This window comes from Chaetodon auriga, chromosome 8 (assembly GCF_051107435.1).
Source record: "Chaetodon auriga isolate fChaAug3 chromosome 8, fChaAug3.hap1, whole genome shotgun sequence".
Taxonomy (NCBI): Eukaryota; Metazoa; Chordata; class Actinopteri; order Chaetodontiformes; family Chaetodontidae; genus Chaetodon; species Chaetodon auriga.
The window spans coordinates 25,403,018-25,429,943 of NC_135081.1; the positions used below are offsets into that span (position 1 = coordinate 25,403,018).

The 26,926-nt window shown below is 45.1% G+C and overlaps 1 protein-coding gene across 3 annotated transcripts in view; it reads right to left on the bottom strand.

Annotated features, from left to right (window-relative positions):
• Positions 1-3,113: 3,113 nt before the first annotated feature.
• Positions 3,114-26,926, bottom strand: part of grik5 (glutamate receptor, ionotropic, kainate 5) — a 78,641-nt gene continuing 54,828 nt past the window's right edge. Inside the window, exons 8-23 of one of the 3 annotated variants that reach the window (XM_076736707.1) lie at positions 25,972-26,150; positions 25,135-25,188; positions 24,257-24,415; positions 23,693-23,845; positions 21,933-22,037; positions 19,848-19,955; positions 18,629-18,832; positions 17,516-17,629; positions 16,809-16,918; positions 16,386-16,559; positions 15,621-15,786; positions 14,236-14,461; positions 11,374-11,502; positions 10,032-10,198; positions 9,430-9,466; positions 8,529-8,726 (exon numbers count right to left, since the gene is read on the bottom strand). In XM_076736707.1, the coding sequence (XP_076592822.1) occupies positions 8,674-8,726; positions 9,430-9,466; positions 10,032-10,198; positions 11,374-11,502; positions 14,236-14,461; positions 15,621-15,786; positions 16,386-16,559; positions 16,809-16,918; positions 17,516-17,629; positions 18,629-18,832; positions 19,848-19,955; positions 21,933-22,037; positions 23,693-23,845; positions 24,257-24,415; positions 25,135-25,188; positions 25,972-26,150 (2,138 nt within the window). In that variant the 3' untranslated portion in view covers positions 8,529-8,673. Of the gene's footprint in view, positions 8,727-9,429; positions 9,467-10,031; positions 10,199-11,373; positions 11,503-14,235; positions 14,462-15,620; positions 15,787-16,385; positions 16,560-16,808; positions 16,919-17,515; positions 17,630-18,628; positions 18,833-19,847; positions 19,956-21,932; positions 22,038-23,692; positions 23,846-24,256; positions 24,416-25,134; positions 25,189-25,971; positions 26,151-26,926 lie in introns of all 3 variants that reach the window. The other 2 variants (XM_076736706.1, XM_076736705.1) reach the window with 2 other exon arrangements.

Genomic DNA, 26,926 nt, shown 5'->3' on the forward strand with positions numbered 1-26,926 from the left:
TCAATTCATGCTCTCATGAATCTCAGTGCACCTCAGGTTCACCAGCCAATCATGATATTTTTCTGTAGGTGATGCTCCTACATGCTAGTCATGTCATGCACACAGTTTTAATTAAGAAAAAGTTTGGATGTAATAAATAATACATGAGAAATCCAAACATGGCGGCCATTTATTCCTGTGAAAACTGCTCACCCAGCACATAAACTCAAAAAAGGTTCTCCTCCTCCTGCAGTGGGACGCCAAAATGGTGATGAATAGCATTAAAGAAAGTGTCATCACAACTCTGGCTTATATATACTGTAACTGACATCATTCTCGTATTTTTAGCAGTGCTAGCGCTGCAGCTGTGGGATGGCAATGTCAGTTTGTTGGTTCAGACTGAAATATCTCAAATATTACTGGATGGATTGCCCTGAAATTTTGTAAATATGTTCATGGTCCCTAGATGATAACTCCTACTGACTTTAATGGTTCCCTGACTTTTCCTCTAGCGCCACCATGTGGCTGACATTTGTGGTTTTGAGTGAAATTTTCCCAGAAATCTGGTTTGACTGAACTTGTGTTTCAGCTGGATTTGGACCCAACAGCAGACAGGGAGCAAGGGTAGGACAGGAATTTATTGAGTGGATAATGAAGGAAAAGGGGAGAAGGGAGATATGCACTGAAGTCCAGAAAGCCTGGGGGTCGAGGCTCGTCGCTAGATGATCAACGGCCGTGGATGGAGGTAGGCTCCAGACTCCAGGTATGCAGGAAACTTGTAGCTGGGAAGTCCTGGGAATGGCAGGTGAGGCAGACGCACTGAGGTGGAAAGCAGCTCAGATAAACACTGGAGCGCACAGAGCTCAGGTGGTGTGAGAACAGCGTTGAAAGCACGTGGTGGTGGAGGCACAGGTAAAACTAGGTGGTGATGGCTGTGGACGAGAAGCTCGAGGCAGGTGGAGGCAAGAGGCTGGGCGGCGTGGTAGCAGAGACACAGCACAAGAGATCAAGTACTGGTAATGGACATGACAGAAACAGACTAAAAATAAACTTCTACTCGCAGGTAGCACTAGTAAAGCAGCCAACACGACCACCAGGCAGCAGAAACAAACAAACCGAGCCCCCTGCAGTCCACAGTCTTTATGCTGTGCTTGATTGTGATGAGTCCCAGCTGAGTTGGAGGCAGCTCCCAGGCCACCTGGAGAACCACGCCCAGCCTCTGCCAGAAGAGGAAACACAGGAAACAAAGGCCCACACCTCTCCACAGTACACAAGAAAATACCAGAATTTCCCAAACTACCACAGAACTATGGTGATGACAATCCCATCAGCCTCACCTGTACTTTAATGCTAATTAGCAGCTATTAGCATGCTAACATTTTAAACAGCGTCACAGAGGCACTAGTACGGCTGACTTTAGTCTCATCTGAATGTATGTTACAGTCTGGAAATTTGCTATTTACAGCCCTTTCTGTTTGGCAACAAATCTATATGAGTCCCAGGGTGATTCCCACCTTTCAATTTTGACTCTGACAGCTCCATCAAAATCCCTGCACAAACAAACGCTGCTCCTGAGGGCTTGACATAAGGTGCCTCATCTTATTGCAATCAGCCAGAAATACAAAGTTATGTGGAACAGTACGAGAGCAGCACAGAGATTTTCCTTCCAGCGTGTTGCTCAGTTCTGGGATACAGACAGCATAAATGCACGCAATAAGAGTTAAAAACATTTCTCCAAACCATCAAAGAGGAACAAAGAAAAGAAAGACAAACATTTAATATTACACAACCAAAAGGAAAATGGGTGAAATATAACGTCTGCTCCATGTGGCTGAGATTTATCGACGTGAACCCTCTTTATTACAGCTGGTTGGCAGCGTTTTTTTTCTTGTTGTGCCTGCTTTGGGTCTGTTGTGTAGGACATGTCAGAATCGTGTATGCAGGTGTTGCAGTCTGAGTTTGCTTTATTATACCAAAGACAAAAGGTTAAGCATGTTTACATGAAGAAACAGAGCTGCTCTGCCTGATCTCCTCCTGCAGGTCGAGGGTCGCTGGCTCTGACTATGTTGCCACTATGTTGCCAAAACGTGAAAAAAAAAATGCAAAAGTAAAAATATCCTTTTTTTATTTGCTTTCATTTATTTTATATTGAAATTTACTGACGTGTGCACACGTCCCTAAACTGTCTTCATTTGCTTTAAAACAGAACTAACTTTCTGTTAGTGGCCATTGTTGCTTAATAAAGCGCTACATTTTCCCAGAAACCTGCTGTTTCTCATTTCTCTTGAGTGCTGTAGAGTTCATACAGGCCATATAGGCCATTTTCCTACAGAACAAGTACTTTTTCTTTTGATACAAATACATTTTGCTGATGATACCGTTGCGTTTAGGCAGGATTTGGACCCGACAGCAGACACGCAGACAGGGGGAAAGGGTAAAATGGGAATTTATTGAGTTAATGATTGAGGGAGGCTTCAGGTATGCAGGAAACTCATAGATGGGGAGTCCTGGGAATAGCTGGTGAGGTACGAGGTACTGAGGTGGAGAGCAGGTCAGGCATACGCTGGAGCTCACAGAGCTCAGGTGGTGTAAGTACTTGTGTGGAGGGAACATGGTGGTAGAGGCACAGGTGGTGACGGCTGTGGACTGGAGACTCAAGGCAGGTGGTGGGAAGAGTTTGGAGATCAGTGCAGGAGAACTCACTGAGCAAAATGGAAAAAGACAGAGGAGATCAGGAACTGGTGATTGACACGAGAGAAACAAAACTAAATATAAGTTATACTCGCAGGTAGCACTAGTAAACGGCCAACTCTACCACTACACAGTGGAAACAATCCGGCAACGAGTCCTCTGCAGTCAGCAGTGCTTGATTGTGATGAGTCCCAGCTGTGTTGGTGCCAGCTCTCAAGCCACCTGGAGAACCACAGGAAACATACGCCTCTCCACAGTCCACAAGAAAACAAACCACCACAAACACCTTTGTACTTTTGCTTTAGCAGTAGTTTGAATGCAGGAACGGAGTACTTTCACATTACTGTAGAGGCACTTCCTCCATCTGCGGCTCGACGACAGCGTTTCAGGGAATCACGTCACTCAGCTCCCGCTCAGAAAGCAGACACGTTTCACTGTGGGGCTGTTTCAGTATTTTTTATTCCAAAAGAAGTTTGTGTGTCTATAGGTTTGAACAACAGGGCGATCTCTCTGAAGAACATCTTTGCACCTTCACCCCAGCACCTCCCACCCCCACAGCCTTCACCCACAATCACACTATAGAACCTCTTGCTCCTCAATAGGAATAATAACAACAATTTAATCATAATATTCATCATCAGTTTTAATAATCCATTTAGCACTAGTATAGAAATATGAAAAAATACCAAAGAAAAGAACATAAAAGTAAACAAAAAGGTTTGTCTTGTGGAGCGACCGTTCAGACACCCCATCTGACTGGTTTTGTGACCCTCCCTTCCCTTTCATATTAACACAATATTTTGGCTTTGCAGGGTTTGTACCCTCCTCTTGCCTCTCCACAATCATGCTCTGCAGCTAATAAATGCGTTCAGCTGATGGTTTAAAGCTGTTGATAGCCACTTAATGGCCATGTGGTGCTGTCACATATCTTACACAGAACAAACCAAAGAAGATATGGAAAAGAGACTGGAGACAATTTTGAAAATTACAAGAACAACCAGTGGGTTTACAGCCCTTAGACGACAAGGGAATCAGAAATGAAGATGCTGTAGATGCTTGTGTCTCTGTTTATCTGTGCGTGTGTGTGTGTGTGTGTGTGCTCTGACTACACGTGTAAAGTTTGATTGGCTGCTGTTGCCTCGTCAGCAATTCTGAACACAAAGGCAGAACTAAACAGAGAGAAAGAGACGCGTCAAATCCAGGCCTGCTTCTGCTGACAGCAATCATTCACGCAAACAGCATAATGTGTGCAAACAATGTTATCATTCGTTATCTGGAGCACAACAGTGTCGACAAATCTATTTCACTGCAGAATGCATAATTTTATACAGCGATGCAATGTTTGCCTAGACAACAAAACCGGCTTCTTTTTTTTTTTTTTTTTTTTTTCAGGGGATTTGTAAAGGGCTGAACTGGTGGTTTCGCAGGCCACCTCACACGTTTCCTATTACTGCTGAATATGGATGGATGGGAAGGCAGTGAGTGATCCAACCTCGTTGCCGCACTCGTGCTGTTCGGCCACATCTGAGGCCTGGTCCACATGTACACGGGGGTTTTGTGAAATGTAGCTCTGCCTGTGTGTTTTGGCAACTCGTCCACACACAAATTGCATTTTAGGTCACTGGAAACAGACCTTTCAGAAAACGTGAGGATGCTCAGAAACTCTGGTTTCAGTGTTTACATCAGGGACAGCAGGGTTTCTGGCTTGTGATATCAGAGTGGGTGCCGTTATCTCCTTTGTTTACATGAGGCAATGTTGTGCCGAACAGCAGACGTGGCCTGGTGCTGCTGGCGCTAACAGGACTTTTTAGAAATGTACCGTTACTCTTCCACTATGTTGGGGAACAGAGGCGTCAGCATGCGCTACAGAGGTCACTGCTACATAATCCAGCACTCCCATGAGACAGACCCCGCTGCCAACGTTGCCAGTTTTGGATGAGACCCGACAGTCAGCTTATTGGTGCAATTTACAGGCGTCTGATTGGCCAAATGGCTTAGGGTTATATCGCAGCCAGATGGTTTAGCATGCTCTGGATGAAGTTTCAATTGTGTTTTTGCATTTTCATTTGCACAGAGATTAAAAAAAAACAAAAAAAACAAAAAAACAATGCTTGTGTGGATGGGATTTTATTTTGTTTTTTGAGACCAAAGTAGGAAAAAGCCTGTTTTCCAAAACACCCGTGTGCATGTGGACCAGTCATGAGATGGTTGCATGAAGCTCCTCAGTTAAAGATTAAAAAAAAAAAAAAAGCAGCTGGTAACTTTATGTGTATTGGAGGAGACTCACAGGTGTCAAGAAGTTTCCAGAGGCAGATCGTGATATAAATGGGCAAACTGACATTTCAAACCAGGAGAAAAAGCTGAAAAGGAAAAACTGATGCATTCAGAAGGCAGGAAACGTTGACTCTGGAGCTTTGAGAATCACTGCTGAAAAGCATTACATTCATAAAATCTGCTGTCAGGAAATCAAACCGTGAAAGACAAACAGTAAGCAAACATGGACACTGAGCAGGATGATGGGAATTCAGTCACATCTTCCACTGAAAACGCTGCATCAGCTAACCCTCAAATCTTGGATGTCAGCATTTCCTTGAATACCCCAGAAAGACATTTTCTAATTAAGCGTACTATCTATAACTAGTATGTGTATCAAACCACCCTGTAGTTCAGTAAGCAGTGAGTCACTCCACAGTGAGTATTTTGGGAACTGATTAGGTAACTGATTCAAAGAACGGTGAGACGCTGATGAGTCAATGACCCGCAGTGCAGAAAATGCTAATACAGCACTTGATAATGATGTCATATATAAAAATAATAATCTGGGGATGATAGGCTATTGTGCAAATAATGACACACTTACATTTGCTCTGAGGGGATCCTTTCAGAGGTGTCGCACCACAGACAACACAGCTGCAGCACATGAAAGTAATCACAGGTACATCTGATTGGAGTAAACTAAAGGGAAATCACGCTGCAGTAACAAATCACACCCGATAGCTGTCGTGCATTCATGTAAACAAGTGGGCTGCAGCTCGTTCTTTTACTACAGACCTAAAACTGAGCTGATCTGTTTTACTTGTGATCCTGAACATCAATGGAAGCGAGTTCTTGGTTCCATTCGGATGAATAAAATGATTGATCTGCCCACAAACAGGCGCTGATGAGAGGCTGTGGTGTATAAAATAAAGCCGACTTAAAGAGGCTGGCAATACTGCATATTTTTTTCTTTGTCAACAGATCCCATTAAAAGCCCCAAACCACCAATGTGTTCGTCTTTCTCGCAATACTCTGACTTCCCAGCCTGTTTGTGATACTCTGCCCCAAGCCCCTTTGGTCCCACTGAAGATGCAACTCTTAAAAAAATGGGCACAAATACAAAGTTTTATTAAAAACATTTTTTTTTCTTTTTTTGCAAAAATAGCTGGGCACCGCAGTTTTCAGCAAACATTACTCAGTGCAGCGACGTGACTCATTAATGTGTTTTTAATAGTTTTTAAACAATGGAGGTTTATGGCACAGAGGAATAAGCTACATGAGGCTTTGGCTACTTATTGTGATTTTGGTCTTTTCATTGGATTTGTTGACAATGAGAAAAATACTGAATGTCACCAGCCTTTAACGTTCCTCATGATGTCAGAACTAAAGCAAGTCTGTGCAAGCTGTAGCTGCTTGAGAGATTGGAAATCTGTGTGAAAACGTGTGGTACGCTTTGAGTGATCATCAGCAATAATATGAAGTGTACACCATTTGAAGTTAAAGGGCTAAAACATGCAAATCCACCAGAGTATTCCCGTTAAGCACCGTGGCTAATATACTGTAGCGTTCAGATTGTTTTAGTTGTAGTTTCACACATCAGCAAGGCTGTAACTTTAACAACACAATTAAAAGAGACCACAGTCCTTTCCCAGCCAGAGGAAAAAAGCATGTATTTCTTCTCAATCTATTTATCAGCATGTTTCCCTGCATTCAACCCCCTCCTGAATGAGTCCCCAGCCACCGAGGGGAGTAATTAGGCGATCAAAAGCTTGAGACAGTATTGACAAGGCTGTGTTGAGTCTATCACTCTGGCAGGAGCCTCTGCTGCGAACGGCCAAGTCTGTCTGTTAAACCGAGAGAAGGGAGGAAGCTGCAGCTACAGCCTGCTGGCGCATTAACAAGCCCCTTAAAAGATGCCCAGAATTAACAGATCAGGACAGATCTAATAATGGAAGTAGTTCAGTGAGGGATTTCTCATTCAAATTCAGGAGTGTCCTTTTCACTCTCTGCCTCTCTCTATCTCGCCTCTTTCTGTTCTTCTCCGTCTTTGCCTCGCCTGGTCTCTCTATCTCTTCTACGCTGTGTGAACAGAGGTGAAAAAGAAGTAAAGGCTTGGCAAGCGTTACCCAGGATAACGAGGGACATTAATTTCACATTTCAAAGCCTCTTGCTGCCTCTCTCTCTCTCCCTCTCTCTCTCTTTTGTGGCTGTTTGATGATCTAACATTTGTAGAAGGGTGCTGTTGCTGCGTACATGGTTCTCCTCATTTTGAGTAGTTACAGACAGACTTACGGGAACACAATGTTGCACATACACACACACACACACACACACACACACACACACACACACACATACACACACACTCGCACAGTGTAAAGACAGACAGGCCAACAGTTTCCTCTGCTACTGTTTGCATTACGTTGTCTTGAAGCTGTCTCATCCACCTTCCTTGAAACCATCCAAAAAGCAGCTGTGGGGCACAGGGAGGGACACAAAACACAACGAGCCGCAGTCAAGTGTCTTAGTATGTTATAATCCACCATATTGTCACACATAGTCTGTATTTAACTCTGTAATTCCCACTTTGAACAATGGTAACAAAACAAGAAAGACAACAAAAGAAAAAAACAACAGGAAATAATTCTCTGGAAGTCTTTTAGTTGCTTAGTTTTAAATCACATACGGAGACAGTATGTCCTCCAACAAGGCTTCGTTTTTCTGGAGGGGCAGTTCGCTTCCAGGGAAGAGTCTGCGGAGGAAAACCAGTGCCCTCAGCTCTAAAGGTGAAGTGAGACGGGAGTAAGGAGGGAAACAGGAGGCCAGTGGAAACCGTCATCCGGTCATGTGCATTCCCGCTCAGATTTGTCCAAACTGAACTGTTATTCGATACAGAAGCTTAACCATCTCACAGCCTGCTCGTGGCCGGTACTGTATCTGTGCGCCTCGAGCTCAACCGGAGAAAGGGTGACGGTTTAATCTCCTTTAAACCGCCCTGTTTTCTACTGGCTGACCTCACTTAGTTCTACTTTTTTGCCCTCCTTCTCTCCCTCTCTTGTTCTCCGATGAATTTCACCTGCGGAAACAAGCAGTGTCTCTCTCAGCAGCTCAAACGTTCCTCAGTCACCTCATCACTGGCAGCCCTCTCACCCCACCTGCTGCGTCTGCTCTCAGTCCTGGTCACCCAGTAGGTCTGTGGTGTTGCTGTTCTGTGGAGGTGGAATGGGCCGGGAGGAATGAGGTGGAGGGCTGTGGTGTAGCCGCCTTGGGCTGGGCCCCCCTCCACCCTCACTGTCTGTGTTGGATGAGGATGGGGGTGGGGGTGGGGGTAGCCTGGGTAGGGGTGCTGATGAAGGTGGTATTCGTGTCGTGGTTGACCCTAAACTGCTGCCTGATCTCAGGCTCTGGATCCGCCGGCACTCCTGGCAGATCCTCACGTGGGTGCAGCTGCGGGCAGGCAGCATCACAGGGGTAGGGGCTGGTGGAGGAGGGGTGGTGTTGGCCCCCAGAGGATCATCTAGGATCCGCTGTGGCCCAGGCCCCAGATCGGAAGGCCCCGTGCCTCCTGCTCCACCTGCTCCAGCTCCACCTGTCAGCGGGCCGGCTCCGCTGTAGAGCTTGCCGTTGCTGAGACGCATCTCGCGGACCAGGCGCAGTGGCCGAGGGGCCCCCAGGGCGATGCGTGTGGGGTGGCGCAGGGCCGCCGAGCTGCTGAGGGGCCGACGGCGCCGCATACGGGAGCTCTTCTTACAAGAGACGGCGTTTCGGAACTCTGTGATCATCTCCCGACAGACAGACACCTAAAGGAGAAAAGGAAGGAGGGAGGAAAGAGGGAAAGACGGAAGGGAAGGAGGCAAAGGTAGGAGGGGCGCCACAGACCCAAAGTAGGCAGGCAGCAGAACAACACAGTGGTAAGGCAGTACGTAAACAGGAGAGCGGAGGAAAAACAAGAAGATTGAAGGGAAAAGCAAAACAAAAAGAAAAACAAGGCGCGAACAAGGCAGAAAGAACAGACACAGTAAGGCATGGTGAACGGAAAGTCGCAGGAGAAGCGAGGGCACAGAGATCAACAAATGGAGGGATGGCGGTTGAAAACAGAAACGAGGAGGTGATGGGGAAGGACATGGAGATGGGAGAATATCCAAGGAGCAGAGAGAGTTATTACAATCCAAACACACAAAACACCAAAATGTTGTTTAGTTTATGGGCACTTCATTATGACACTATGCACTATGAACGGACAGGCAGGCCTGCAAACTCAGGTGCACATGTACGAACGCACACTCACGCATACGGCAGCTGTAAACACACACACACACACACACACACACACACACACACACACACACAGAAAGACACACTTTCACACCCACAGTCTTTCTTTTATCATTCCAGCAGCATGACTACTGTAATTTGCACACACGACAAACAAAATGCATCAACAAGTCCACCACAGACAAACAACATTCTCGGTGAAATCATAATAAAAAGTTATGTGCTCACATAAACAGAAACAGTACTCATTATCGGAAAACAGACACTGATGACAGGAGGTGTGTGTTTGAGAGAGAGACAGAGGGAGACACAGTGAGATGGGTGAGAGGTAATCCAAAAATGGAAACGAAGAATACCAGCGTACATGTGAGGCATGTAAAAGAAGATACATCATGACATTTAATGCCAGGGAAAAAGATCACACTACTTTATGCAAGCAAATATTGGCATTTCTCAATATTGCTTATCCATACCATCAAGTTTAGCTCACAAACACTTAGTGCCATACTGTTAAACACCAAAAACGTAAAGGGCACACTGACTTCCAAACAGGCAGGACATGCAGAGTGAAACCGAACTCTCTATTTGCTGTATTCATTGTGGGCACTGCAGCACTTCAGCGCCGCATATCTGAACATTCCTCCCATCTCACATGCACATAACACACTGAACCTCGAGTGTTACGGCACACACAGACCGACACGTACGAATGGAGGAAAAAGCTGAGTCTACCCACACTCACACACAAACACACACACACACACACACACACACACACACACACAAAACATCATAATCAAAAGGGTTGGCGGGATGCCATGGGAACCTACTGGGGTGTGTCTGTGGGGTCGGCGAGGGCAGGTATGGGGGCATACCTCATCAGTCTCTGCCGAGCGGCGCGTCGACCACACAAACTCCATAATGGCCACAAAAACGGCAATAATGAGGCCACAGATCAGCACCACAAAGATGCCCCCAATGTTCTCCATGCCCAGACCTGGAAGTGGGCCACAGGAAACAAACACTATTACACACATCTTTTTTATTTAATTCACTACTTTTCGCTGTAAATGTACTCGTCATGGGGAGCCCGTTCACACAGCCTGCGACAGCAGCTGTGTAAAGAGGTTCTTTGCTGTCTTATCAGGAGTTAGATGTGAAGATTGGTAGCACTCTTGTGTCTGTATGATAAATGTGAAGCTATGCCCAGCAGCTGCTTAGCTTAGCATAGCATAAAGACTTGGAAACTGTTAGCCTGGCTCTGTTTGTACAAAACCAGATATGATAAGACATGGTGTGCACTGTAGAGGTCCAGATTTTGTTACCAGGCTAAGCTAAGCTAACCAGCTGCTAGCTGCAGGGCCATGTTTGTTGTCCAGACATGAGCATGGTATCAATCTCCTCATCCAACTCTCAGCAAGAAAGCAAATGTTGAACTACAAGTGACCTCACTTTTGTAATCTGGAGACCAAAAGTCTTTGAATAGACGCACTGTGTGACAAACTGCCGGGAGTTTGAAAGACGCAGGCCTTAGCACTCAAGGACAGTCTAAGCATACAATTGAGTATTTTTGGAGTTTGACTCATACAAGGGACTGAAAATCTGGATTTGTCAGCCTCTGCAGCTCCAATTCTGACCATTCTGCTTTAAGATCTGTCTCCTGCGAGCATCTCGGAGTGCGATACTGAATCGCAGGAGTGCTCTCTCTCAATTGCATTAAAAAATGTAAATGGCGCATGATGAAGTGGCTGAGTGAATGCCAGAGTTATGTGGCTCTGAAACGCAGATACACTGTACAGATGAAGCTCAGTGATGCTGAAAAGTAAGGTATGAAATCTATTCCCAGGGCTACCAAAACCATTTTCAAAAGAGATTCTGATCTGACAGCAGCGGAATAGATTCCAAGGCAAGGCGTCGTTGTCGTTTATAGAGACACACACACATTTAACACATAAGCATGAACAGACACACTCAGGCTAATAAAAGTCCTATTACACACCACCTGAGACAAACACAAGACATTTGGTAAAGTAGATTGTGCTAAGCACCCTTCACAAGGACATTAGGTCAGACATTAGCCATTAGCTGGACTGTAGCAGAGAGTGAGGAGACTATTACTGAGGACATTAGAGAGAAGGAGGGAGAGGAGACAGACAGCTGCGGTCGACTGACCCTTGGCACGGTGGTCTTCCTCTTTGGGACATTGGCCTCCCTCCCACCACCTCCTCTTCAATATCTCCAGCCTGTTATTCTCCTGCAGCTGGAGGATGGCCAGCGTGATCTCATCTCTGAACGGAGACCCTGGCAAATGACAGGAAAGCGGGATAAGAGCAAGCGGTGGGGGATGGAAAGGGTGTGGCGAAAGAGCCCAAACAAGAGAGGGGATATTTCAGAAGAAGAGGGGGAGAAAAACACGAAATGAGGAGAAATAAGAGAAAACGGAGAAGGGATTGCCGGTGCAGCCTGGAGATGGTTACGAGTAATCTCACTGCGAGAATAAAGGGAGGATTAGTGAGAGATAAAGAGCGAGATTACAACCAGACAGAGCCAGTGGTGCGGCTGCCGGTCAGACAGCATACAAAGCACGTTACGAAGGGGATACAGTAGAAAAGAATGGGAAGGTTTGAAGGGTCAGTTCATCGGAAATTGCAAATATGCTTTCTCAGTTACCCCAGAAATGTTATCGAGCCGTGAAGTTAATCAGCAGAGCTCACTGCAAACAGTTTTCACTGGAACTACTTTCTGCAAGGAAATTGGTGTGGTCTGTGAATTGTAACAAGGATAGTGTTTCTTCAAATGAAACCCAAACTACCCCAAAACATCCTGGAGACAGAGCAGGGAAAATGATCTCAGATGGCACTAACCCAGATCATCACCTGCTCTAGCTGTTATCCTCACAGAGGCACTACAAATCACTTCCCACCACGACAAACCATCTCCAAGTACAATGCTCTCATTCCCCACTGCAGAGCCTGAACTGCCGGCTCCACGAGCACACGCCGGCCTCCATACCATGATGATAAATAAGCCTCCTGCATATGTGTGAGCTCATCAAAGTGAATTAAAGGAACAGTTCCACACTTTGGAAAACACGCTTATTTGCTTTCTAGCTGAGAGTTAAAGGAGAGGACTGATGCTACTCCCATGTCTGTCCGTTAAATATGAAGCTACAGCCAGGAGATTATTAGCTTAGCTGGAAAAACCTCGACTGCTTCTATCTAAATGGAAAGTAAATTCAGCTTACCAGCACTTAAAAAGCCCACTAATTAACACATTACATCTCTCTGTGTGTTTATCTGTAGAAAAACTGAAATGCAAAAGCAGCAAGATGCAGACTTGTTGACTTCAGATTCCCATTGTTCCCTTCCAAGAAACAGTCCAGCACATAACTCCCTATAAAACTGTGTTTTATTAACCTTCGGACGGAGCCAGAGTAGCTGTTCCCCCACTATTTCCAGCCTTTATGCTAAACTAAGATAACTGTCTCTTGTCTGTAGCTTCACATTTAGTGCACTTCAGATTGTTTTTAACTTCAGGCAAGAAAGCCATCAAGTGTGTTTAGCAAAGCTGTCAAAGTTTCCTTTAAAGTGAACTATAACAAGAGCTAAATGAGAACACATGTTTTTTAGTTGGGATTATTGTTATTGGGATTAACAAAATATCTAAATGTTTCTCCCTTTGGTCTCTGCCTCAAAACCTCTTCCTCCTCTCCGGGCTGATGTACAGTAACTCTGCCTCGTCTTTCTCCTCACTTTTGGCCCGTCGCATCTCACTTCCTGTCCTTTTCCTTCCTCTCTCTAGCCATGCCCTCCTCCTCTTCATTAGAACAGATCACTGTGATGCACTGACACCACCTCTATGTGCTAAAAAAGGAGCTTCAGAGGAGCTGGACGCGTGTGGAAAAGCAATTAACTGCATGTTCATTACTTCCAGTTCAAATACTTACTAATCCCTGAGATAAAAAATAAATCAACCACGTACAAGACATTTTTCAGATGTAATCTCTCACCAATCAGTGCTACTACATGTGTCTGTTTAGCATAATTGATCTCATGCAGGTGTTTCTGCATAGTCAACTGAGGGTTTTTTTGATGAGATTTATTAAGAAGGTCCTTTAAGAGCAGCATTTACACAATTTTAATTATATATGCCATCTTAACTACAGTAAATCTGTGTGACACCACTGATCATAACAGGCACATACAATATGATTATACCCCTGGAAATACACTAATTATTCTCATCTTAACGTTGATGTTGAAGCGTTTGTGTCCCACTAGTTGTGTTGCAGTAAATGATTAGTTTGCTGATGTTCAGGGAGGGATATCTGACACGTTTCTGAAGGCAAACAAAGCTCAAGAATGCAGGAATATCCCTGCAAATTCAATCACTTTACTCAGCTGCTCCTCAGAAAAACCCCACAGGGGCCTGCAAGGTTAATCTAAGGGGTTGTGAGATGGTTACCAGGGGAGGAAATAAGAAAATCAAAATTCTGCTGCATCGTATGTTGTCTTTTTTTCCGATATTTGCTTTTTTCTGGTGAAATATGGAACACACTCACTGGGTCTTAATGAAGTATTCAAATGAAGCAGTCAATCAAAGGAAGGTTACTAGGACTGAGTTCTAACACATGCAACCTGTGACGGAGGTCTGCAAGCTGCATGCTGCAGCAACGTTTCAGTGTACATCATAGCAGCAACTCGGTAACAACATCAAAGTAACTCATCGAATGTGATAACATACTGTATTTCTCTAAATAGTAAATACACTAAAAAAGAAAACAGATTGTCAAATAGTAGCTTCACACAGTGATTATCTCTAATAACTTGATGATTACATCTTAAGCAGTGAGAGATTTGTTTAACTGATGATGAGATAACACTGGAATAATGGAAGTTTACGCAAAGAACTAATGAATCAGTTATTATCAGGATGTCATTTCCTTCACGTAATTGGTCAAATTTGCAGGTTTTCCCACATGTTTACAGCTCAAGCACTTTGTAACATGTGTTCTGTTTGTAAAATGACAGTTACCCAGTGGCATGCCGATGCCGTAGCCCTTGGTGTCCAGCAGGCCTCCGATCTGTGTGAGATTACAGTTGAGGCCGCGGTGGTACTCGTTCATGGTGCTCTCCATCAGGAAGGCATACTTGGAGTTGACCACGCGGGCGATGCCCTCCTCTGTGCTTTTCACAAATACGCTGGGCTGCTTCGAGTTCATGTAGTTCCACATCCGCTGGTAGGTCTGGTAACGCGAGTTCTGCAGAGGAATGGGAGCACAGCGACGGGAGTTAAACACCGACTACACGTGTTTGTACATTCCAGGCTCCGAGCGTGTCCTATCATCTGTCTCTGAGGCGAAATCAAATGGAGGTCGATAAAAATGAAAGAGGGAAGATGGAAAAGAGGAAGAGAGATGCACCCTCGATAAACATTTGGAGGGACGTACACGCAGAATGGAGAATCCATTGTGAATAACGACAAGCACAGTCAAGACATCAATGGCAAATACAGGGAAAAGGGAGAGAAAATAGCAGAGGGAAGAAAGGCGACATGAATCAAGGCAACAGATTATTCGCTCATGGTGTAGCTGATGCATCATCTCTCATACAGATGGAGGTAAATCAGCACACAGGAGGTGGTTCAGCACTTAGCAAAATATGGCAACCTCCAAAACAGGATTAAGTGTACAATTACATGTTGTATCTCTGTTTATTTTGTGCGAGAAGAAAGGAAAAGGGTAGAGAAGGCAGCCAGTGTGTAACACCGTGGGTGTGTATTGTACGTGTGTGTGTGTGTGTGTGTGTGTGTGTGGATTAGGCACTGAGAGGAGTAATGTACTGTAGCATTGAAACTGGCTTATTTAGGCGAATACAAACCCTCTTTCTTATAACGTCAATATGTACAAACACCACGAGAAGGCAAAACACACACACTCACAATTTGGCACGTAGCCATTTCCCATGCACACACACTGATAAACAAATACATAGCTTTTTATACGCTCACCTACACACACTCCCACATGCAAACACACCTACACACACACACACACACACACACACACACACGCTCTATGACAAACACAGATGCCGGCACAGATGCCGGAAGCACTCTCATAAGCAAACACAGGCAGTCAGCCACTTAACACAAACACAAACAGCCATAAAGAAAACAGCAGAGGAACTCGGAGATATAGTAGCAAATATGAGGACAAGCGCTCACTCCAGGCGCGGCAATAAAGACAAAAACGCTGCACTAAATCACACATGCACACACACAACGCAAAAACTTTTGTCGCTATAGCTGCAATTTAGGAAACCGTCCCATTCCAGAGTGAATCCTAGAAGAACAGAGTTTAACACGTACACACGAGTGCGAACACACATAAAGTCAAGCAGAGCCGCAGAGGGGCGTACCATGAAGAACGTCATGGTGCTCCCTCCGTGGATGGTGCCATACTCAATGTTGGTCTGGTCGGCCAAGTCGTCCGGAGACTCGATGGGAGCCTCCATCCTCTGAACGGTCAGGAAGGCTGCCAGGTTGGCCGTGTAGGAGGAGATGATGATCAGGGTGAACGCCCACCTGCGAGGTGGAGACAAAGGAGGAAGTCTAAGATGAAAACTACGGATGGCATCTTTTATCCTGGAATATGTGATTTCTTGACCACAAAGGTTTCATATCGTGGTACAGCAGACTGTCGGGAAGATCACCTGGGGGACTTCTTAAGGATTAAACAATAATAAACAATAATAAACATATAATCTTGTTCACCAGCCATTTTATCATTTTGATGTGTTCAAATGTGTCGTCCTTCCTTTTATGTATTTAATTAATTTGTATTAATGTTAATCTTTTTCAACCATTCAGCATTTCTTTTTTTTTTTCTTTTTATTTTGCACTTTGTAAACCTCTGATTTTGTACTATACAAATACCTTTTTATATCATTATTATTATTATTATAGCAACGTGTAAATTAAATATGTAACACCATATATCAAATTTGAACACTTGATGTGACATCTGGGAAGCCTAAAGTTCTTCTCCAGAAATGTTTAAAGATAAATATACTCTGCTTTGAATAATAATATACAATTTACATTTTTTGTTGAAGGTCAAACATCCAAGTGAGGCAACACATTAAACTGCACACAAGCACAAACTCAACCATTGTGTAACTCACCACACCCCACTAACACATCTGGTGGACAGGGCTCTGGGCATTATCTCTGATCCTTGCTGCATGAAGCCTCCAACTGGGAACCACAGGCTGTTCCCCAGCGTGTACTGGTTCTCCAACATGTCCCTGCGCTCCCGCAGACACGGGTGAGGGTTGTACCACTCGTAGGGGCTCAACCTGATCGAGAGACACAGGTACAGTAGAATGACCTTGAGGTCAGATTGCAGCACAGTAATGCACATCTGTCACATCATTCAAGTCAGCACCAATCAGTCATTCGATCCCTGTCAAGCTGTCTGCAGCAGGTTGTGTAAGGTAAAAAATTCCATTATGTGACAGGCGACTCATGTTCAACAAGATAAATGGTGAGAGAGCACAGATGCGAGCTGCAGACTATCAGTGCAGTGCGCGATATAAAGTATGGACCTTGCAGCCAGGAAGAGCACACAGCTGACAGCCAGGTAGGCGAGCAGCATGAAGAGCCAGACAGCTGGGGAGAAGGGATCGAGGAAGGAGAAGTAACCCGGCTTCCGACCCTGATGCAGAGAGATAGAAGAGGAGACAGAGAAGTTCAGAGATGGAGCGACAGAGACAGACAGACAGACAGGAAGAGACAGTGTGTTAAAAGACAAGGAGTCCTGTCTGCACAGATGGGGAGAGCCCCCTTTGCACCACAGGAGGGCAGTGTCCTCACTGCACTCTGATAGTAAGTCTGCAGTGCTTTGATACGCTAATGCTACAATCCATAAACGCTCCGTTTCACAATGCCTACTGCTGAAGCATACTTGGCTTAGACCCAAAACCTCATTAGCAATGTAAAGCTGCCACTGTTACCCAGTAACAAAACACTTATGGAGCATTTTAAATTACACCTATAAATTTCACTGTGGACACAGTGGATGCAGCATGCAGCGTACTACACAAACACACACCCCGGCTTCAAAAGATGAGATCAACTCTTATGTAATATTCAGTCTGATTCGTTAAGACTCGTCTAACAAGTGCAACCCGTCGTCTTCTGTGTGACCCTGCCAGCTTTAAAAGCCGAGCAAACAAAAGAAATGAAATCCAACACAAGATCTGCTGCGAGCATCACCCAGCAGGCGCCCTACAGCCCCAGATAACACCCTCACCAGTTGAACTCTGTACAAGATGCTGATCCCCAGGGTCATGAACGGCTTAGAGAAGTCGATAACTTTCTCTCTCTCCGACGTGATGGTGAAGCCCGCCACGGCCAGGTCAGCTTTCTGTGGGATTGACAAAGACAGATAGGCAGATAGATAGTCGTGGGGGCGAGAGAAAGATAGAGGCAGTGGAGGAGAGTCAGAGCGAAAAACGACAAGCGGTCAGGTAACTGTGCAAAAATAGAAAGACACTTGATGCTGCAGCGGGTAGGAGAGAGCTCTGTTTGTATAAAATGTTGACTTCCCGAATGAAAAATGAAAAGTCTGACTACGCACTTGAAAACACATTTGGAAAAACATACAGACGCGCACTCTGTCCCTTTCCCTCTGGCACTCACACTCACACATTATCCACCATCCAAATGAGGCTAATTGCAAGTAAGCACTAGGTGGCTGGTCTTTGCACCTGTATAAAACCTTGCAGGTCTCTGGTCGCTCTGCCTCCCCTCCATCTCTTCCATTAAAAGCTAATTGATGAACATGGGCTGCTAATTAGAGCTGAGTGATCAGGCAGTGGGGAGGGCAAGGAGGGAGAGGAAGCGTGGAGAGCTGGGGGAGCACCAGTGTTTCAGGCCCCACACAGGGACCACAGCCTGGTAATTGAAGTATACCGTATGGTAATTAAGCAAAGAGGGGCTCTCATTAGCCTGCTTCAACCAGAGTGTCTGTCAGAGGCGCGCTCGGCCTGGACTGGGAGAGAAAGAGGGGGCGCAGGCTGAGAGGGAGGAGGGTTACTGCGAGGAAAGATGGTGCAGACAATTTTAGGCATTGCTACCACTCTCTTTTGGGGAATTATCAAGTCAGCTTTTGTCCTAGATAAGAGTCTTACTCCCCTCTGAGGGCAATTTGAGACATGGGAAGTTACAGCAGAGTTGTGGTTTGGGGCTACAGCGTGTGTGTGTGTGTGTGTGTGTGTGTGTGAATTTGTGTGTGTTCACTGTAGGTTTCTGTTTGCAGAGACTCGGGTTGGAACATTTGAGCATGTTTCTTCGTTTCTGGTGTGTGTGTGAGAGACAGAGAGAGAGTGAGAGGAACAGAGGGAGGGAGAGGGAGAGCGCTCACCCTGTTGATCAGCTCTCCAACCATGCCAGTCCAAGAGCCGTTGGGCTCTGGAGCCCCGTACAGCCCATCATCCACCAGCTTGATCTTGAAGGAGAATTTCAAGATGTCTGCCAGTTCCCTCAGCATGTCGACACAGAAGCCCTCATACTGGTCATTTCCCTGGAAGTCCTGGTAGTTGTCTTTGCGCATCACATATGGGTTCTCCTGAACATGGGGGGAAAACATGAGGGGCTTGAAACCAAAACTAAGAAAATCCAGCATTACTGACTGAAATGTGAAATGCAATGTTTCAAAAGCAGGGATATCGATTGTCTGGCTTCGTATTTGCTGTGCAGACATGAGACATGTTTCGATCTTCTCATCCAAGAGAACAAATAAGCGTGTTTCCCAGATATTGAACCACTCCTTTAACATAGCTAACACACCAGCCTCCACTCAAATGAAATCTAAGGTATTTGAAAGGGAATTCCACCAATTTTAAACACCAAATTAAGTTTATTCATCACATCACAAAATCAGTTCATTCAGTCTGTCAGAACTGTTGTGCATATAAACTGGAGGCATTGAGTTTTAAAGGCACAGGACTTGACCAGACAGGCAGAATCTGACCTGTTAGAGTCTGTTATTAAAAATTCTATATGTCCAGTTTCGTCATGGGAATTGTAGGATTCAGCTGTGTTGGAGCTTGACCAAAACTTTGGACTGAACGTCAGGATATCTTGACCTCTGCGAAATCAATTTTTTGGGTTTGTTTATATTCTGTCTCCTGTGAGTCCCCCAACATTGTTGAGGTCCAGTGCTAAACTGCTGGAGTACTCTTTTAAAATACTTCAAATGACTTGAGAGAGCCAAAGATGACACATTCAGGGACCACAGCTTGGCCACTGAAACTGTACCAGGTGCTATTACAGGTCTAGGCCGACGTGAAGATGATGGAGCAGCGTCATGTAAGGGATTTATTGATTTTCTGATATGACACTGCTCATATGGAAACCAGAAGGAGACGACTCCTCGTGTTCTGTCCAGGATTTTGGCAGTTTGAAATTGGTGACACATCTCTCCCTCAGTGCTCTGTCAGTTGCTATGACAGCTACAGTGACAGCAAAATTAGCAGAAACAGACCACAACACAGCACGAGCTACGGCACAGCCTGCACAGCAACACGAAAACAACTCTGACCCCGCCAGCGTGCCGGTCCAGAAGGTAAATGTGACCTTACCAGTATGGTGGTGACAATGAGCGTCTTGTTTGCCAGCGTCTCCGAGACGTTAATATCCAGGCTGGTGGAGTTCATTGCCAGGGTGTTGTTGGAGTACCAGATCCCAATCTAACAAAGGAGGGAAAGCGAGGGAAAATCAATGGCTACTGTAGGATGAATAATGTACTGTTACGCTCAAACTTCACTGCAACTGTTTCACTATTGTGACAGACTACACACCGCGTAGAGCAAATAAGTATTTCAGTGAGTGCATTAACTTTATTGGTCTGTTTTATCAGGTAACGCTGCATGCTGAATATTCTATGCTTTGTTTTGCTATCCATACTGTTACACACTGAATATTCACATTGATTTAATTGCCCTCATTAGAGCCATGCGCGTTCTTATAGCACCATGCATTGAAGAAAAAAAAAGAAAAAAAATTAAAAAGCTGTTTACAAGCAGAGCAATGAGCTGAGACAAGGCGGCAAAGTGAAAGCATTCACGATCATGAGTTTCACTGCCGTGCCTGTTTTCCTTTACTAACACCTTTCTTAAATTGCATAAAGCAACAGCTCACATATTTTCATTTTATGGAGACAGTAAAGTCGCTTAGGTACATAAGTGTGTGATTATGACCTAACTAGTGTGCAGGGGTGGAACCGCAGCTCGCAGAGGAAGATATTACTGTACATCTTTCAATAGGTCAGAGGAGAGGTAATGACTCCTCAGACGGAATCACAGTTTTTCAGTGACACTCTTTATCCTGCCCTGACATTTAAGAGTGGTCTTTTCCCTGTTAAACACCACTGCCTGCCTACGGCACAGGGTGCCGCTGTGCACAGAGGTGGGCAGAGTTTAAGTGTTAATTACCATAACCGAGCTCTCCCACAGAGTTAACATCCAGCTCTAACTTTGGTTAAAGGTGGCATTTAGTGTTGGTCTTCAGTGGAGTTCAGAAGGACAATTAATTCCCTCAGTCTGGATCTGCAGTGACTCTTCATGTAAGCTTGACTTTGAGATGCAGGTGAAAACGCAGTCTGCACTGACAGAATAATGCACCGGAATGATCCTCAGCACCTCGCTGGCTGGGCCTGGTGACATTTTATTTTGGTTTCCCACACTGTCCATCTACCCTTAACAAATCTGTTGTGACTCTTTGGAAACTTCTCACTTCTCCTCCAAGCCATATCTTCACTTTAAACAAATCATTCATGTGAACAACAACATGATTTGACCATATTGTCATGAGCAATAACAATATCAAGACACTGCAGGGTGTTAAAAAAAGGAGCAGGTATGCTAATAATCTTTTCGACATGATGACATTTCAGTTCAAGTTCAAGATGTTCTAAGAAACCGACCACTTAAGTCTGATCTTGGTCAACTGCAAGACCTGATGCAGTTCCATACAAGACAAAGACGAAAATAAACTCCATTAAGAGTCCTTATAAATATTATATCCAGTATTACATATAGGACGAGCAGTAATGCAGATTTATGTGCACATCCTGTACACTCTGTACTGAGCTTGAGGCCAAATACAAAAACTGATTCCGACAAATTAATGTCATTGTTTGTAGCCGTGTGGAGGAAATAAATCAACCGTTAATAAAATACCATGTTTGTATGTTTTAGATCAGGATCAAGTCAACATCCAAATGTGAAGAAGGAAAAACAAAACGTCTGGGACAGTCCAAACATCAGAGCCCATTCACAAGACTGAGAACGATACTTACACCGGAATCAATACCGCAGACCTGCTGTAAAATTAGCAACCGCTCCGTTAAATGAAATGAAACTGATGGACTGCACAAGCAGCTAATGTATTCCAAAGGCCTTCAGATGAAGCAAACGTGCAAACTGCAGCTACTACATGACTCACGTCTGATGGCGGGTTACGCTGCAGTGCCGTCAGGTGAAACGCATCAAACCAACTTCACAAAGTAAATATATTTGGCTACTATCAGGGGAGCCTGTGATGAGGCTGACCTCAGTGTTAAACGCCTCCCCTGGCATTGTGAAATCAGACGAGCGACCTGTAACTAACCCAAAGCCTATGGGCAATGTGACCTGGCTGCTGCATGCTAACAGGTGACTCCTGACCTCTTTGTGGCCTCCTCGGTGTTTCTCCAGGATCCGCAGGGTGTAGTTGGTCCTCTGACCTTTGCTGTTGAACTCCACACGCCCTGTCAGACCATCATACTCCACCTGGCAGGCGGACGGAGAGCGTGAGGTGAGAATGGAAGGGAAAGCAGAGAAGGCAGGATAAGAAAATGAGAGGGGAGCAGGTAGAAACGATGAACGAAAAATAAACAAAGGCAATCTTCTATATACAGCAAGATAAGAGACGAGATAAGACTTTATTGATCCCACGCTGGGGAAATTCAGCCGTTACAGCCAGCAAGTATTAAAGTGTACAGGATAAAGAATAGAAAAACGACTATGTACATTTGTACAGATTATAAAAACCTACTGCCCTAAAAAGTACTATTTCCAGTATTCTTATGAGAAAAACTTCTAATGTCACATATTGTATTGCACAAACATTCTTCTTTCCTTTATCCATTATCATTAAACAGGTGGTTAGGAGTAAAAAAGAAGGTGGAAGACAAAAACACAGAAAGAGCTCGAGGGGCAGAGTAAGTGTTTGAGGCTGGACCAGACAGGGACGATCGGTTTTGGATCAGCTCGGAGAAAGAGAGCGACACAGAGCAGCAAAACGAGTCAATGGCTTCCTAATAAGACTCAGAACTGCACCTCACAGCTCAGCTCTGCCTCTCCAAAACCCAGATGCTGGCACAGTTAGCGAGATCTATGATGAATGGCACAGTGCTGAAGATGGAGCACACCATGATGTTGACTAACAAAGGCAGATGTCGGGCCGGTGGTGCGCAGGCAATGAGGGATGGGGCCCGGGCTGCCTTGACAACAGGTCGTCGATGAGAGAGACACACGGACGACCAGAGGCGGGAGATGACAGAGAGCAACAAGAGACAGACGTTACATGCAACATGAGATGAGGGTGATACAGAATGTAGCTGCATTGAGTCATTAATCAATAATGCTAATAAGTTATAATCATTCGAGTCATTTTTCGAGTAAAAATGCCAAACATGTTCTAACTGAACCTTCTCAAGTCTGACGATTTCTACTTTTCTCTGACTGAATATTGGGGCTGCTGGTCAAGATCATGTTTATTATCGATTAATCTGATCATTTGTTTTTTGTTTAATGAATTTCCTTCAGTCCAAGTTGGCATTTTCAGATGTTTCATAAAGACAGTTTACCGTGACGTACAATAAAGACAAGCAGCAAATCCTCACATTTTGGAGTCCAGAACGAGACAATGTGAGACAATGTTTGGCATCTTTTGCTTTAAAATGACTCAAACTATCAATCAATTATTAAAATAGTTGCCGATAAATTGTTGGTAGCTCAAGTGATCGCTGTAGCTCTAATTTGAAGACGTCACCTTGTAGGCTTTGGGAAATTGTAATGGTGTTTTCTCTACTTTTTTCACATTTAACATTGCAAAAAACTTCTGACATTTCATTATTTATTTAGAATTTCAGACAAAATGATTTATAGATTAATAAATGAAAGCATCAGTTTAATCAATAATGAAAATAATAGTTAGCTGTAGTCCAGCATAGAGCAAAAACATCGTGAGTATGATGATAACACATGGAGACGTTACAATGGTTGTGAATCTCAAATGCAGACATCTAAATAATTGAATACGTAATTAAACTGAGAGTTCGAGCGCTCTCTTACCGATGTTTCTCATGATGATGTGTCATGCGTACGAGCGTGCATATCAGCGGGTGATTTTACAGTACATGTCGTATTTATCAAGCGTTTACCATTCGCAGGTAGTTCATAAGACTGGTCCCGTGTTGCCAGATCTGAGGTGAGGTGCAGCTGAGCGGCTTCACTCCGATTTCCTGACTGCGGTTCAACTCCCTCACCGCCCCCACCACCACATGCACCGCATCAAACATTAGCGCTGACGAGAGCTGGAGAAGAGGGAGAGGAAACAAGAGAGATGTAGAGGGGGAGAAGGGCAAGGGAGGGGGATGGAAACAAAGCCAGCAAAGGCGAGGAGTCGAGGGAGAAGATGCAACGAGGAGAGGGGTGCGAGCAGAGATGATGGAATGGTTAACGGGGATGGAGGGAGGGAGGCAGGGAAAATACGAGGAGAGAGAGAGGAAAGATGTGTGGTATGAGCAAACCAGTGGGGAGGAAACACAGATGGATACATCAATACCCATTAAACACAAGCAAAAGACTAGCTGAATCTCTTTAACTGCTCCATGAATCAGAGTGAGGAATAAAGTAGCTTAATGCTACGTGGCATACAAACAAAGCTTTGAGAATGACTTCTGAATGTGCGCATGCTTGAACACTCAAGTGTCCATGAGACTGACCGCAGGGCCGGGGTACGTTAGGTCACAGCCCTCCCTCCAAGAGAGGTTCAGGCTCCTGATGAACTCCAAATAGAAGGGATGGGTGGTGTTAAACATGGAGAAACCCACAATGTTGGACTGCTCATCCACGATATCGTCCAGTCTCAGCAGTGGGAAGTCCTAGAAAGGAGGAAGAGGGGCAGAGAGAAATGACAATGTTGACAGTGTATCAAATCCTGAATAATACAGGCAAAGGAGAGCATGATGAGGAAGAAGAGAGGCTACGGGGAGTGACAACATCTAATCTCTGATGGAGGGAGAAAAAAAGGATACAGACGGCGCGGAAAAGAGGAAAACAGTGATAGAGGGGAACGAGAGGTTGATGGAAATGACTCCGGCAGCTTTCACAGAAATATACACACAAGACATCTAAAGCACAAGAGTGAAGAGGGGATAAAAAAGTAAAAATGAGGCGCCCGGCATAAAGTGACACATTAATTCAAATGGTAGAAGGGCAGGGGAGCCTATCAAAGAGGCAGATGAAAACACCAGGAGCGCAGAGAAGCTGGTGGGTAGAAGAGACGGGCGCATCACGTCTGTCATCACCTTCACCTCAGACCCCCCTTCTCCTGGCATCCTCCTCTGCACTGCCACATCTTTGTACAGTATGTTCACTTCTCAGGTCTTTCCTCTCTCCTTCCCTCTCCTCATCCTTCATCTCCCCTCTCCTTTTCTCTCTCTGTCACCTCTATTTTCTCCCTTTATCTCACACTTTCTCCACCTTAGCACCTCTGCCCGCTCATAAAGGGACAAAAGAGGAGGAGCGGCGGAGAGGAGCAGGTGAAAATGGAGCCGTAGAAGGCCGAGAGGAGGACGGGGTGGAGTTGGTAAGCTCTTACCATGGTGGTGAGGATGTACTTGTAAAATGCTGATGTCATCCCCAGCTCTGACGCCTGTAGGACAAAGAGACAGAGGGAGTGAGAGGAAAAAATGAAGAAGAGCCAGGTGGGATACAGAATGTGCAAAGAGAGAATCAGGGAAGATGTAGAAAGATTGATGGAGTAGGAGAGAGAGAGAGGGCGAAAGAGGAGAGTTATCGAGAGGCCGAGAGCAGAGGGGACAGTTGGGGGACAAAGTAGGGGAGAATACGGAGGAGGAGAGGTGGAGGGAGAGGGAGCATACGTTAATCACAGTTTTACATCATCGGGCTAACACTAGGACATTTCGCTGAGGGCGGACAGCCGCTCCAACGTGCCCAGCGAAAACATCCAGTACGTATTCAAACTGTGACTCACTGCGCTGGCTATCGGCACTACAGGCCGCACCATGAATCAGAACAAGCCTGGGTAACATCTGCACCGCGTCCCAGCAAAATGTTCTTTCGTCAAATATTTTCTTAAGAGTGTAAGTGATTGTTGCTGGCAGACATGAATAAATATTGTTCCCTGTGCAGCTCTGGAGGGCAGAGAAGGTAAAAATACACATTAATTCTGTTAGGACTACAAATGTGCAGCCTGTGGGACTCTGAGGAAGTTGTTTTGTTTGTTTTACAGATGGTAAGCTCTGCATACCCTTCATGACTGTAACCTGAATGTGACCAATGCATACATTAAAGAGAAAAGCTCAACTTCCAGAGTATTACCGTGTGCAGTACAAGTGCGTGTACACAAGAGTAACTTCACGTGACGCGTGTGTGTGTGCAGCTCTGAGGTGCGTATTGATGTTTCAGAGCTGACCTTCTTGAGGATGAGATAGGAGACTGAAGCATTGGCGTCAATGATGATTGTGGCCACTTTGTCGTCACGGATCTCCTTCAGCAGTGGCGTCGGGTCCAGGTTGTCATCCAGCATCCTGATTGACAGCGTCTCCCGAGAGATGAGAAAGCGGCGCACCAGTTCCTCCAATCTCAGCAGGCCTGAGGCAGAGCCAAAGCAGAGCCGAGCTGCATATCAATGTCTGTATCAGTAGACACAACTCATATTTCCAAAATGTAAGCATTGCAGGACCTGTGAAAATCTTGATTTATCCTCGGACGGCCATATATTTGTGTCATTTTGCAAAACATGATCGATGGTTTGCCTGCATCCCCGCTGAAATGAAACATAATTTCCTATGGACTCCTCAGTATGCAGTCACTGTTTCTCACAGGACGACTTCTTTCTGTTTCCTCTTTTGACCTCTGCCAAGGAGGTTTTAGATCCTGTAGCACATGTTTGATTGTTAGTTAACCCGCCGCGATGTCTCCCATTCGTCTGTGGACTATCGTTTTGAGGCCTCGAGTGTGGCATTATGGCCGTCGCATCTTGGTATTTTGGAGGCAGAAGCGGCCATATTTGGGCGAGAGAGCGGAGACGCATTGTTCCCCCTTTATCCTGATTTGATCTAACTGAAAACCTGAGGACAAGCCGTAGAAGCAACAAGGTAGCCGCACCCTCAAGTGCACCGTGCTTCATCGTCTCTCTGACTCCAAACAGGACTGTAGTTTACAAAGTGGGCATCACGCTGTGCTGACGAGGACTTCCAGCTATTGAGACCACAAACTCATTAGGTAAATGTTTGCTGAAGTAATAAATCAAGTGAGAAGTGGGCTCTTTTCCTCATAAGCTTATACACACTTGGGCTTCTTTTTGCAGCCAGTGGAGTCGCCCCCTGCTGGTCATTAGACAGAATGAAGGTTTAGGGCACTTTCAC